The sequence below is a fragment of the Pezoporus flaviventris genome, unplaced genomic scaffold (genome assembly GCF_033815535.1).
Source record: "Pezoporus flaviventris isolate CSIRO_AGI_PZ_B2104156 unplaced genomic scaffold, CSIRO_AGI_Pfla_v1 ptg000079l, whole genome shotgun sequence".
Taxonomy (NCBI): domain Eukaryota; kingdom Metazoa; phylum Chordata; class Aves; order Psittaciformes; family Psittacidae; genus Pezoporus; species Pezoporus flaviventris.
The window spans coordinates 807,618-820,511 of NW_026892627.1; the positions used below are offsets into that span (position 1 = coordinate 807,618).

The 12,894-nt window shown below is 50.8% G+C and overlaps 2 protein-coding genes across 5 annotated transcripts in view; both read left to right on the forward strand.

Annotated features, from left to right (window-relative positions):
- The window catches only part of KIF9 (kinesin family member 9), a 30,601-nt gene extending 26,045 nt beyond the window's left edge, over positions 1-4,556 (forward strand). For all 3 annotated transcript variants that reach the window (XR_009747063.1, XM_061474453.1, XM_061474454.1), the window contains 2 exons: positions 2,334-2,438; positions 3,078-4,556. Coding sequence is in view for 2 of the 3 variants with exons in the window: in XM_061474453.1 (XP_061330437.1) it covers positions 2,334-2,438; positions 3,078-3,185 (213 nt within the window). In the remaining variant the exon portion in view is untranslated. The remainder of the gene's footprint in view (positions 1-2,333; positions 2,439-3,077) is intronic.
- A 1,203-nt stretch (positions 4,557-5,759) lies between these two features.
- The window catches only part of SETD2 (SET domain containing 2, histone lysine methyltransferase), a 64,939-nt gene continuing 57,804 nt past the window's right edge, over positions 5,760-12,894 (forward strand). For both annotated transcript variants that reach the window (XM_061474431.1, XM_061474432.1), the window contains exon 1: positions 5,760-5,995. In XM_061474431.1, the coding sequence (XP_061330415.1) occupies positions 5,958-5,995 (38 nt within the window). In that variant the 5' untranslated portion in view covers positions 5,760-5,957. The remainder of the gene's footprint in view (positions 5,996-12,894) is intronic.

Sequence of the window (12,894 nt, forward strand, 5' to 3'; positions counted from 1 at the left end):
CCACAACTTTGGGGTGCTCAGGGTCTTTTGTCAGTTCCGACAAAGCACATTTCTCTTAAGCTTCTCATTTACCACACTTCTTTGCATTATCCTCCTCCGAAGTAATTCCAGGTTTTGTCCTTCATCGTTAAATGTCAGGCTCAAACCCTTCATGCTGTTTGACAGGAATGTGGTGGCAGCGCCTCCACTCGGTCTAACATGACCTGTTGGAGTGAGTCCAGAGGAGGCCACAAAGGTGCTTTGAGGGCTGGAGCACCTCTGCTCTGGAGACAGACTGAGAGAGATGGGCTTGTTCAGCCTGGAGAAGAGAAGGCTCTGGGGGGACCTTGGAGCAGCTTCCAGTGCCTAAAGGGGCCAACAAGAAAGCTGGAGAGGGGCTTTTGACAAGGGCAGGTAGGGACAGGACAAGGGGGAATGGCTTTAAACTGACAGAGGGGAGATTGAGATGGGATCTGAGGAAGAAGTTCTTCCCTGTGAGGGTGGTGAGGCCCTGACACAGGTTGCCCAGAGAAGCTGTGGCTGCCCCATCCCTGGCAGTGTTCAAGGCCAGGTTGGATGGGGCTTGGAGCAACCTGGTCTAGTGGAAGGTGTCCCTGCCTGTGGCAGGGGGGTGGAACTGGATGAGCTTTAAGGTCCCTTCCAACCCAAACCATTCTGGGATTCTGTGAGTGTATAACAAAAGAGTGAAATCCCACCCTGGCTGTGAGGGAGAATCAGCCCTTTGTAGGTGTAACCCATCTCCATTATTGCTGCTTAACTTCTGCAAATTGCAGAGAACAGCTACAGGGGACAGGTCATGTCTGTCTCTCCCAGAAGCCCATCCTCATCAGGTGCAGGGGGTACCTACAGGTGTTTGGGAAAGAGAATAATCAGGATGTGAGCTGTGTGACATCTTTACTAAATGCACAGCCCCATTTCTAGCCAATGGCTTTTAATTTTTTAGAAGGAAAACAGAAAATGAACTCTTGTCTCCAGGTGTCTGATTATTTTGACTGTAAATCTCAGTTTTCTTCTTCCCTTCTAGAAAGGTATGTGGTGCATTTCAAAGATCAGAGATAGGTTCTTCCCATCCTACTGAATTAGTTTCCCTTGAGGGTATAAGTAACAAACATAACGTGATGAAAAAAAAATAGTGGAGTTATTTTGAGTTTACTTTTAAACAGAATGTTGTGATCTATTGACCGTGGAAGTTTTCAGATACAGATGCAGACCTGTATAGGAAAGAGCATAAAACCAAACCCCAACCCTCCAGTGAGGTCAACAGGGAAACCCCAGCTGACTGCTTGGGTCCAGGATGTCCCTCTCTGGGGAAAAGAGGATCCATCACTAGTCACTTCTATTAACCCAAGTTACTCAATGTACTCAGAAATACTCCCTTAATGGCTTCCCACCCTGGATTTCGTGTCATCACATCAATTATAACCCCAAAGATGAATGAAGCATGCGTTTTAGCAATGTTCTGCAGCTGTGTCAAGTTGCTGATGTTACAGGCAGAAATCTTCAGGGGAAGGATAAACAGTGTCCCTGCTAATGTGGCTCAGTGCTGGTTTCTCTTGCTCCTTTTACTGGGCAGTTCACTGCAGCTTCCCAGCATCACTGGCTCCACTGAGGCACTGGGAGGCAACCACTCAATTTTTCTCTGGAGGTTTATTTCCTACTTAGAACCATTTTCCCTTTCCCAGGCTGGTTCTTCATTTGCTGTCCTAGCCCGTTTCTCCAGGGTGTGCATCTTTTACTCTCAACTAGATTCTATTTGGCCACCTGCCTTTTATCATGACAGAATTCCACTGTCGCCTTCTTGAGGCTACTCATGAATCACCACAGAAAGTGGCCTAAGCATCTGCTAGAACTATCCTCAAATATGTAATGAAAACATTATATACATGCTGGTAACTCAAAATAAATGTACTTAATTCAACCCGTGTTCCTATTCTGTGTGCTTACACCTTCCAGAAGGTTCCCTGGAGAAATGTGGGCATGGACATCAGCTAGCTGGGATCAGTGAGGACCACACTGAAGCTCAGACTTCCTTCACACTGCAAGATTATTGTGCAGTGGAAGGGAGACTGTCCTGTGGGTAGTCACAGGCAGAGCATGGCTGTGTGAAGACAGCTGGAGGAACTCCATTTGGGGCTTTACACTTCCAGATGGATTTTGGCCAAAGTCCTGCCCAAATCTGCTCACCAAAGTTGTAGGAAGAGGGGACCTCTTACTTCCGAGGCTTCAGAGATACTGGTGTATTGGCATTCAACGAGGCACTTGGGATTGGTTGACCCCTATGCCTCCAGATGTGTGTTTTTCACATGGAGTGGGGTCTGTCTGTCTGGTGGCAGGAGGAAGATGGTCAGGAGAGGTTTAAGCAGATGCAGGAGACAATGCTGCCGGCCTGCCCAGCTTCAGTCCCCTTCTACAAGGCGAAAATGAGAACTGATCAAAAGGTAATCTCGGGGGGGGGGGGCAGTTCCATGTACCCCTGCCAATGTGTGTTGGGAGAGAGATTCTGTGCCTCACTGCCAGGTGGGGTGTAGGACTCCTCCAGAACGGATGTCATTTTGGCTGTAGCCTGTTGAAAGATGCTAGTCTGGTTCTGTAACTAAGCTCCTTGAAATGTTTTTTGGCTGATGTAAAGGCCCCATCCCATGCTGCTCTTATGCTAAAATCCAGTCTCAGCACCTCTCACTTGGAGTTCTTTCAGGGCTCACTGTGAGATACCACCGAGGCCCTGAGCTTCAAAAAGATCAGGACAGTAACAGGGCTGCACATCACCATCAGTAAGGGTTTTTAAGGAACACATCTCGAAAACAACTCTTCAGTGCTCATGAGGAGCATTTCTCAGGGTTTCTTGTGCCCTCCTTTGAGCCTGCTGGGATCTGCCCCAGTAGGATGATGGTGGTGTGATGGGGCTTCTTTGGGCAGCTTTTTCCATCACTATTTGGGAAGACTGGGAAAGTGATTTGGGGTTTGTTTGTTTTGTTGTTTTTTGTTTTTTTTTTTCCGGAATAAGTCTTTTACAGGTGGGGATTCTGCCCTGAAAACTGAGTTCGCATTACTAATTCTTTTTTCTTTCCTGTTGCCAGCACGTGTACAGCAAAACCATGTCATCCCTAGAGCAAATGCGCAAGAAACCGGGGCTCATCCCAGCTGCTGGGAAGAATAAAACCATGTCGTTTCTGCATGTCACATAGCAGATTTGGGCTCAGCCTGGAACCCATAAGCAACACCAGCTCAAAAGATGCCTCATGTTCATATCCAAATAGATTTATCAACAATAAACAGTAGGAAAAAAACCCCACCACCTAACTTTTGTACAGCTAGACTGACAGTTATTGGTAATCAAACCCACTGTTTAGACAGGCAGCAAGCCAAGGGTTCAAATAGCAACGCTTGTTTATGACACCCTCCCCACCCCAATGCAGCAGGACTAGGGCATTTTTTGCCCACCACTTTCCGGGAAGGTGATTCGGACTCAGAGTGAGACCATGGTGCCCAGCAACTGAAAAGCTCCAGGGCATATTGTGCTGCTTAGCCAGGCTACTGTTATCTTTGCCCATGAAGCAGAGTGTGCTGAAGGCCTGCTGGAAGTCCTCCTCTTCCTCAGAAGAGGTGGGAAGCTGCTTCCAGCTCGGCACATGCCAGGGGAGTTTGTGTACCAAATATCCAGCCAAAAGAATCCCACCTTCTCCTACTGCTGCCAACAGGCAGCCATCAGTGTCAGCTCCCCTGTTGCTCCCCTCTATGCCCATACCACAGGCTCTGAGGAGCAATATATGGATGTGGGCCCATATATACATATATATGCATGCTGTGCCAGCTGCAGGCTTGGCCTAAAGGAGCTCCAGGGTCTGGCTTCTTCTTGGGTATTCCACTTCTTGTCTCTTCAAGGAATAAAAAGAGTCAGCTGTGATTTTTGTGTCTACCGTGTGTTTTGGGTGGCCCTTCGCCACTGCAGCTGATGGGTGCAGGGTCCAGTCTGCATTCGGAACTGCTGCAGGCAGGATTTGCTTCTTTATCCCTCTGGGAGGTTGCGGAACCCCGAGAGCTTCAGAATTATTTGGGGAGCTTGAAGAATAACACTGAAGACCCCCAAATGCAGCACCTGTGATCTGTGGCTGTTAGCAATGTCCTGGCCAAAGCCTGGCAAATCACCAGGATTATTGGAAAAGCCACTGGCATGTGGCTTGGAGCGATTGGGCAATGCTGGCTGAGCCCCACTGAGTGATGGGACAGAGGACAAAGAGCCCCTGCTGCTAGAACTGGCACCAGCCACAGCAGGAGCATCCCTGGATTCACACATCCCAGGTCAAAGGTTTTCCACACGCTGCCTCCCCATTTACACGGAACTCTGGGAAATTAATTAGTCCAAGCTGTTTGATTTAATTTGTTGCAGCTCACTCCTGTTACAGCAACGGCACCTGCTCCCCAGGAGTGCTGTGGGTAACAGCCTAGAAATCCCCTTCTCGTGTAATTACCAATTTCCAAAGGCTTATCAAGCTTCTGGAAATTCAACCCAGCCTTAACTTCCCAAGAAAACTCTTCCACACAAACTGAGCTCCATCTACCCTTCCTCTGCTTCCCTCTGCCTCCGCGTGGATGCTGCTCCTGTCCCTGTGGGTCCCTGTGCCACTGCTGCCCACGCCATAGTCCCAAATCTGGGAAAAAAGAAGAGGAAGAAATGTCAATATTGGCTGCTGCAAATGTAGTTTGGAGGCTCCTGTGTGAGCGGGAAGGTCCTCACAGCCCAAAAGCAAGCAGGTATCCTGGGGTACTCTGGCACTGTCTCGTTGAAATCTCCCTTGGGTATGGGAAGTTGGTGAAATAAAGTGCTGGTGTCTTGGTGTGTTACTGGGTCAGTTCTAGGTGTGATCCCTGGGGTACCTGTGATGCTGGGAGAGATCCTGGGGTTGTCCTGGGGTGCCAGTGATCCATGGGTACCAGGAATCCCAGAGGTGTGGTGCCATTGTCTGGGGGTGTGGGTGATCAAGGGGTACTGGTGATCCTAGGTTGCTGGTATGGGACATTCCACCGGTGCTGGTGATCCCAGATTCCTGTGGTGCCTGTGTCATGGGGCTGATCCTCATGTGCCATGGATAATCCAGGATGCTGGTGATCCTACCCTGGTGATCCCAGTGAGATTCTGGTGTGGTCCTAGTGATCCTGGGGAGGTCTCATTGATTGTGTGGCTGATCCCAGCATAGTCCTGGTGATCCCAGGGAGATTTCAGTGAACCCATGGCTGATGCCAGTGTGGTCCCAGTGGCCCCAGGGAGATCTTGGTGATGATGTGGCTAATCCCAGTGTAGTCATGGTGGTCCCAGAGGTAATCCTGGTACGATCCCAAGGAGATCCCAGTGGTGCCACGGCTGGCACTGGTGTAGTCCTGGTAATCCTGGGTTGATCTCATTGATCCCATGTCTGATCCCAGTGCAGTCACGGTGATCCTGGGGAGATCTCAATGATCCTGCAGCTGATCCCAGTGCAGTCCTGGTGGATCCTGGGGGAGATCCCGAAGAGATCTCGGTGGTGCCACGGCTGATCCCGGTGCGGTCCTGGTGATACTGGGAGATCTCGGCGATCCCGCGCTTATCCCGGTGTGTGGTGTGGCCCTGGTGATCCCGGGGGAAGATCCCGGAGATCCCGCGGCTGGTCCCGGCCCGTGCCCGCGACGGGGGGAGCGGAGCGGCGGGCAGGGAGCGGCGACGCGGCGGCGCGGCGGGGAGGAGCCGGGCGGCCGGGGCGGACTCGGCGGCGGGCGGCGGGCAGGGCAGGGCAGGGCACGGCGCGGATGGCGGGGCCCCGCCGGCGGCCGCTGCAGCGCGGGGCCCGGCGGAGGATGTGAGGCGACGGCGGCGGAGCCGAGCCCCCGCCGGGCTCGGAGGGCGGAGAGGGGCCTCCCCGCGGCGCGGCCCGGCCCGGCCCGCCCGAGGGGCCGCGCCTGCCCCCGACAGCGGTCGCCCGACCATGGGGGACTTCTACGACCCGGAGCACCCTACCCCGGAGTAAGCGCGGGCCGTGCCGGCGGCCGCCACAACCCCTCCTCGCGCCGCCGCGGCCTGAGGCCTGCGGGCCCGGACGGGCCGGGACGAGCAGCGTCGGGCTGGGACGAGCAGCGTCGGGCCGGGACGAACAGCGTCGAGCCGCGCCGAGCCAGGCCGCCCGGCCCGCGGGAAGCCACCGGGGCCGGGGAGGGCAGCGGCACCGCCGCCGCTGCCCTTTCCCTCCCTCTGCAGTGTGCGGCGGGCGGGCGGGCCGCCGGGGTAGGCCGTGCATCCCCGGCCTTGCGTGAGCGCCGCGGCCGGGCGCCGGCGGGCGGAGGCCGGGCTGGTTGGTGGGGTGGGGGGAAGGAACGGAGCAGCGGGCGCTGCTGGTGGCCGGGGGTTTGGGGGTGCGCTCTTGCCCTGCTCTCGCTCCCCTGCCCGGGGGAGCGGCGAGGTCCGGGCCCTCGGCTCGTCGGGGTGCGCGTTGCCTCCCGGCCCGCGGAGGGGGGCCGGGTGGTGAGTGCGGACGTGTCCCGGTCTCTGAGGGAGGGGTGGGGATTTTTCAGCACCTTTATTGTTATTACTGTTATTACTATTGTTATTGATTTTCTTCCCGGCGTGCAGAGGAGTTACTGAGTCCTGTGTTTATTTTGCCCTTTGAATCCTCCGACAGCTCCCGCCCGGCCCCTGCTCTGACCCCATTTTCTGACAGGAGGAAGGAGCCGGTCACAAGGGGGGAGAGCAGCCTAATGGCCGGTGAACTCCGGTTCTCCTCTGTGCTGGGGATTTTCCCTCACCTCCCCCCGGCATCACGCCACGGCCACTAGTTTTATCGCTCCTTCTGAACAAGCCATTCAGCACCCGCTGGCAGTGGTGTGGTTTCTTTCCCCACCCCTCTCTTTCCTTGTTGTTTCTGAATGCTGTTTTTACGTTTGTAGACCTCCCTGTGAAGGATTAGGGTGATTCGTAAACTTTGTGCGAATGGCATCCCCGGCGCGTGGCCGGCTCCGGCATGGAAGGAGGCAGACGCCTGGCATGTTGCACACCTCTGTGCAGGGGCTGGACTGGAAGCAGAGCTAAAAGTAGTGTGTTTTGAGCAAGGACGAGAGAGCAAACCTTTGTGAGCAAATGCTGTGGGTTCTGGCTGTGCCCACCTGGAGCAGCTGTTCCAGCTGAAAATGATACCTGCTGCTGAGCCTCATGAAATTAGTGAGAGGTGGAGGACTTAAGTGATGGTGACCGGTGGTCTGTGGCATTCAGTGTCAAACCTGGCATCAGGCCAAACTGAGCAGTTAATGTGTGGGGTATATTGCGCCGCTGCTGAAAGTCTTCAGTGTTGCAACCCTGGGCTCTTGCAAGAAGCCAGAGTGGTTTCTCTAGTGACTTTATAAAATAAATACTAATTTCTTGTTGGTTTTTTTTTTTTTTTTTGGGGGGGGGTTGGGGGCTGGTGCTCTGGAAGCCATCAGGAGGTGCTCACATGGTTGTAGGAGCCTTGTGTCCCAGTGTCCACCTGGAAGCGCAGCGTTTCGCTATGTCTTGAGTCACATTGGCCACTTCGTTAATGTGTGTCTTATTTAGGATGTGCTTTTCCCAGTGCGTGTGCTTTTAGCTTGAGAGAAGCATTACTTGCAGTAGTGATGGTTTTCTTCAGAGGTGGGGGTGCCTCAAGGTTCATTGTCTCCTTCCTCGCTCTCTGATGTTGCGATATGAGGCATGCGCCACACAACACGTCCCAGGAAACAGCTGGGTATTTCCAAAGTGCAGTGGGGAGCACAATTGAAAACAAACCCATGATGGCTGCAAGACGTTTGCTGCTGGTGGTGCCATTCCCTGGTCCCGTACCTGCTGTGGGGGTGTGAGGAAAAGGGATGTGCACGATTTGGTTTTTGGAAGAGTTACTTTCTATAGCTCGTAGCTGCTGCAAGATGTAGGGGCTTGGAGAGCGTTGGTCGGAGCCCCACGACGCAGGCAGAGCTCAGTAAATCTTGAGGCTTATCCTTATCTTTCATAGGAATCATTCATAGAGTGGTTTGGGTTTGACAGGACCTTTAAAGGTCATCCAGTCCATCCCCTGGACAGGGACATCTCCTACTGGCTTGCTCCAAGCCCTGTTGAACCTGACCTTGAACACTGCCAGTGATGGGGCATCATTGTTACTGAGTTGGAGCTTCATGCTGGCTGCAGGAGGTGGGATACTGAGTCAGGAGCTGAAAGACAGGTGACTTGAATGTGTGCTGATGGTGTTTACTGGAGTTTTCCTATTAGCAAAAAGTCTCCAGCTTGGTTTTACCTGGTTGGTCTCCACGTCCCACTCATCAGCCAGCGCTCGGGTTCTTGCGAATTTCAGTGTCCAGCTAAACCAGCTTTCCTCGCCTCTTGGCTGGTCAAATTTGGGCCAGCCTGAGCCAAGAAGCTCAGAGCCGTGAAGTTCCACACGAGGTCTGTAGCTTCTCCATGGAGCTGCCCGGTGCTGACCTGGACCTACTTAATGGATGTTTGTATGGTATCGTGGGCTACGAGGAGAAAAAACTTCATCTCTTTGTGCTGTTACTGGAGCTGTGCTGGTGCAGTCGATACAGGCAAACCTGCAGCAAGTGAGTGCTTCCTTCAGGAAGACACCAACCTCATCCCTGGCCACACTGTTCAAGGGCAGAGGATCTTCTCAAACAACTGTGATATCAGTGGGGTTGTTGCACGGGGCGAAGTGGATTGCTTGGAGAGTCCTGAGGATTTGTTTACGCTACGATGGAGACTAAAGGTGCTGCAGCAGGTTTCTTTGCGTTCACTATGGCTGAAATGTATTTAACTGCTGCTTCCTCATTGTGCTGCAGGAAGATGTCCCAGCTTGAATTTAGCTCCATTTTGGGGTAAGATGGCCATCCTGCATCCATGCAGGCTGGGGACAGCAGTGGGGCTTGGTGGTGCATGTGAATGTTTTGGTGGGGTTGGGATTTGTGGTCAGTGTGTTTGAGCACCCTGTTGATTTTTGTTAATGTGACTTGATACGGATTCAGCAGTTTAAAACTTAAGGTTTTTGGTTGTGGCTGTTCCCACAGGGTTTATTTAAATGTGCATTTCAGCTGGAGAGACACACAGGCTGCTCCGAGTTCGTGTCACTTCAGGACTTGATTCTTTTTTGCTTCCTGTCAACACCTAGATTCTATTTTCTGCTTTTCTCTACGGAAGACGATGCGTAATGCTGGTGCCCTTGGCACAAGGTGGAAGCTCCTGGCAAGTGTGCTGTGATTAAATACCCAAATACAGGTCCTTGAGTATGCTCTAATCCACTGGGGAGATGCTAATGGAAGGGAAAGGCTTGAAGGCTCTGTTTTACACCTGCATTTCCCTTTGAACAGTCCTTCCCTTTACTAAGGAGACTAATGATGGTCCCATGAGGTGCGAAATCAAGAGTAGGAAGGGAGAGACTTGGCTCTCTCTGCCTGAGTGTACCTGAGGGTTTCTCAGCTCTGTGCTTAAGCCTTAATGGCTCTGAAAGGTCAGTTTATTTGAAGAAAATTCTCTTTGTACATCCAAATTTGTCTTGGTCGCAGGAGGAGACTTCACCTGCTCGCCTGGCCAGCCAGTAGGTTATCAAACAGGTTTCTCACTTGGGTTTATTATTTTTGATGCCGTCGTAAAAGCGTTCCCAACTGGACCTGAGCTGTGGCTGATTGCTTGCAGTGGAACTGAATTCAGTGAGGTTATTGTTGCGTATCTCCAGGAAGGAGATGTCAATGCCGTGCAGAGCTGCCCCTTCCACTCTTCTGTTGCCTTTTTCCTGCTTCATCTACAGTGCATTTTCAGTACCAGTTCTCTTAAAAACAAAGCCTGAGGTCTGTAGATTTGCTCTTGGAGAAGTTGCCTTCTCCCTGGTTTTTGGTACCCAGCACTGTGCCACCACTGTTGGGTTTTGAAACTTGTCCTTCTGCCCTGGGTTCTTTTGCAGCTTCCATCCACTGCTCTGTCATTCCACCTTTTCCTTCTGCTTGTGGTCCAGAAGGTCAGTGTGGAGCAAAGGCAGGGTAGATCTGCAGTGTTTAGCTTCTGAGGAAATTAAAAAAGTGAGGAAAATTAAACTCCACACTTTGGCTTCAAGAAGTTGAGGTCCCTGTGGTTTCTGCCAACCAAAATGCCTATAAATAGGAAAATTATATGTTTTTCCAGGAGCTGGCTGGGTGTGAGCCTGCTAGGAATACTTTTCTCCTCTGATTTTCAACTTTTTAGGTCTTCATATGGGCAGTACTTCTCTATAGTTTAGCAATTAAAGATGTAATGATGCGCTTGAACGGGACGGGGAAAGTTGTGGCCTTGGGATGCCTCGGTGGGAAGGCATGCTCGATTAGCTGGGTTTCTCAAAAATGAGGGAATTTAGCACCTGTAGGCTACCCAGGGAGTATATTTTGAGCTCCGAGTCGTTCCATGTACCTTTAGTCACCAGACACATGCTCAGGTAATTACATACTCCAGCAAGAACAGCTAATATATGAACTCAGCTCTCCTAAATACTACGGTCCGGTGATCACAGGGAAAAGAGACGGAGAAATCTCTGTTTTTTAAAAGCTTTTCAATGGTTCTCTGGGCATAATTGTTTCTGTTTTTCCTTCTGTAATTTAATATTTTCCTTGCAATGCCTGAAAGTGGGCTTCAAGTGGGTAGGTGACAGCCTTCCTTCGACGTCCTGCAGTAGAGAGCTGTTGACGTAATTCTAAATATAATTTGTTTGTGTGTATATTTAGACAGTGAGAGAGGACTTATAAACACCTATTTTTAATAGAAACAGAAACATGAAGAAAAGTTAATGTTTGACATATGCATGTGCCCTTAGTCACAATCAGTACACTGGCTGCATTTGATTATTTAGGTGATTCAGATTTATTAATGAGCCGAGCTGTGCTGTGCAGGTGAAGCCATGCAGGCTGCTTTGGTGTGGCTTCCTTGGTGCTGTCGGAAGTGATTAGGAGCTGAAATGCTGCACTTCAGTTGCTGAAAAATATGGCTTTTTTTTTTTTTCTTGACTTTTTTCCTGACTTTTCCCGTCATTTTTTGCTTTGTAAACTTCCGTAATGCTCCATCCCTGCAACTCCCCCTCTCCAGCGAGCTTCTGCCCTTAGAATCCATCCCAGACGGGTGATATGACCTGCAATTCAAGACAAGTGCAGTCCAGGAGTCAAAATTTAACCTGAACAATCGATGTGGGAGGTTGAGGGGTCAGGCCAGGTGTGGGGAGGGAGCTGGAGTTGGAGCGATGTTCAGTGTGAAGCATCATTTTCAGTCTCAAATGTGGCCTTACCCATCATCGCTCAAAGATTTTGGAGTTTCCTCAATATCACATTGAAGCTGCATTATTGCCTTCCTCTTTGAAATGCATCAGCGGAGGTTTGCAGCTGCACATTAGAAGTGTGTCTTTGTGGGTTAGCAGAAAACAATTATTACTAACATTTTGTAGCCTTCTGCTACAAAGTTTGATGCTATAAAACATCAAACATGAATTTATTCTACATAGATATCCAACAGAAAAAACTCTGGAGTCTGGTACTTGGATTTTTCTCGCACAGCCACTTCCCAACTTGCACTTTTATTGCAAATTTCTGGTGTTAAGAGGTATGAAGAGGGTTGAATTTATCTGCTCCTACACTAGTTTCCCTGCCTGGCATCACCTTGTGTTCAGCATTGCCACAGCAACCAGCTGCGATGCTGCAGAGCGATAGCGGGGTGCAGGTTTTCACTCCTTAGCTCTCATTCCTTCTTGCTGCGTTAGGCTGGGTTTAATCTCACTAAAATAGTTTGATTTAAAGCAGTTCTCCAGGAGTTGGTGTTGCAGCAAGCTTGGGCTGATTTTCTTTTACTGAATTGAGAGTGGCTCCCAAGATGTCTCCCACTGCCGACTTAACCTGCCCGGCAGGTTTATAATAGACAATTTAACTTCATCTATAATTGCATAAGAAATAAATACCTTCAGGATTTTATATTAAAGCAGCAACCTTAAGCTTGGCTGGGGCATTGTGGCATTTCATTTGTGGCACTGAGCTTTTGTTGGGGTGCGTGGTGCTGTTTCGACCCTTTGAAGTCTGAATTTAGTGATGCCTGATTATTGGAAAGTACCTTCTTTTGAAGCATGGGGTGAGTTTGGGGTGAGGATGGGGTGTTTTGTTAGTGCTGACTTCAATATGGTGAATTATGAGAGTATTTGGTGCTGTATGTATGTCTGAATTTTAAGGTGACCTCACTACACTGGCTGAAGGTGAAAAAGTAATCAAAATTGAATGGTTTTGCCTCTGTGAAGCTTTTGTCACAGTGTTGACTATCATCTGCACACTGGGCACATCCAGCTGCATGGGCAGCACAGATCTTTTCCCCTCACCCAGTGACACCAGGCTCTTTGGGTCCGGGGAGACCTTCCCATCTCCCATCAGTGGGACCACTGCTGTGGTCAGCCTCCTCATGAAGCAGGTAGACTTCACTGACCCCAGCCTGCAGTCTGAAACAAAGATCCTTATTTGCAAGGCATTTTAAGAGACAAAAGATGACCCGCAGTGCCAGGGCGGGTATTTGTCATGCAGACTTGGGGATGCCCTGATAAGGTCAGGTTAGGAATTTGCGCACCCATAGAAGGAAAACCCAGCAGATGCATCAGGGTGGTGATTCCTGCAGAAGGTCTCTTCCTGCTGATAGCCCAGGGAGGTGAAAGAGAGATACAACTCCTTGTTTTACCCAGTCCGTAAATGCAGCAGAAGGTGCAGCGTAGCCTGGGGCTGCCCAGGGGGTCCTTTTCAGCCCTGATGAGTGGGAAGGACCCATCCTGCTTTGTGCCTGCCTTCCTGGGGAGGGCTTTGTGCTCAGTGGGGTCAGTCGTTCCTCTTTTTAGCACACAGACCTCATTACCCAGAGCCATTGCTCTGGTCAGATGAAGCCTCAAA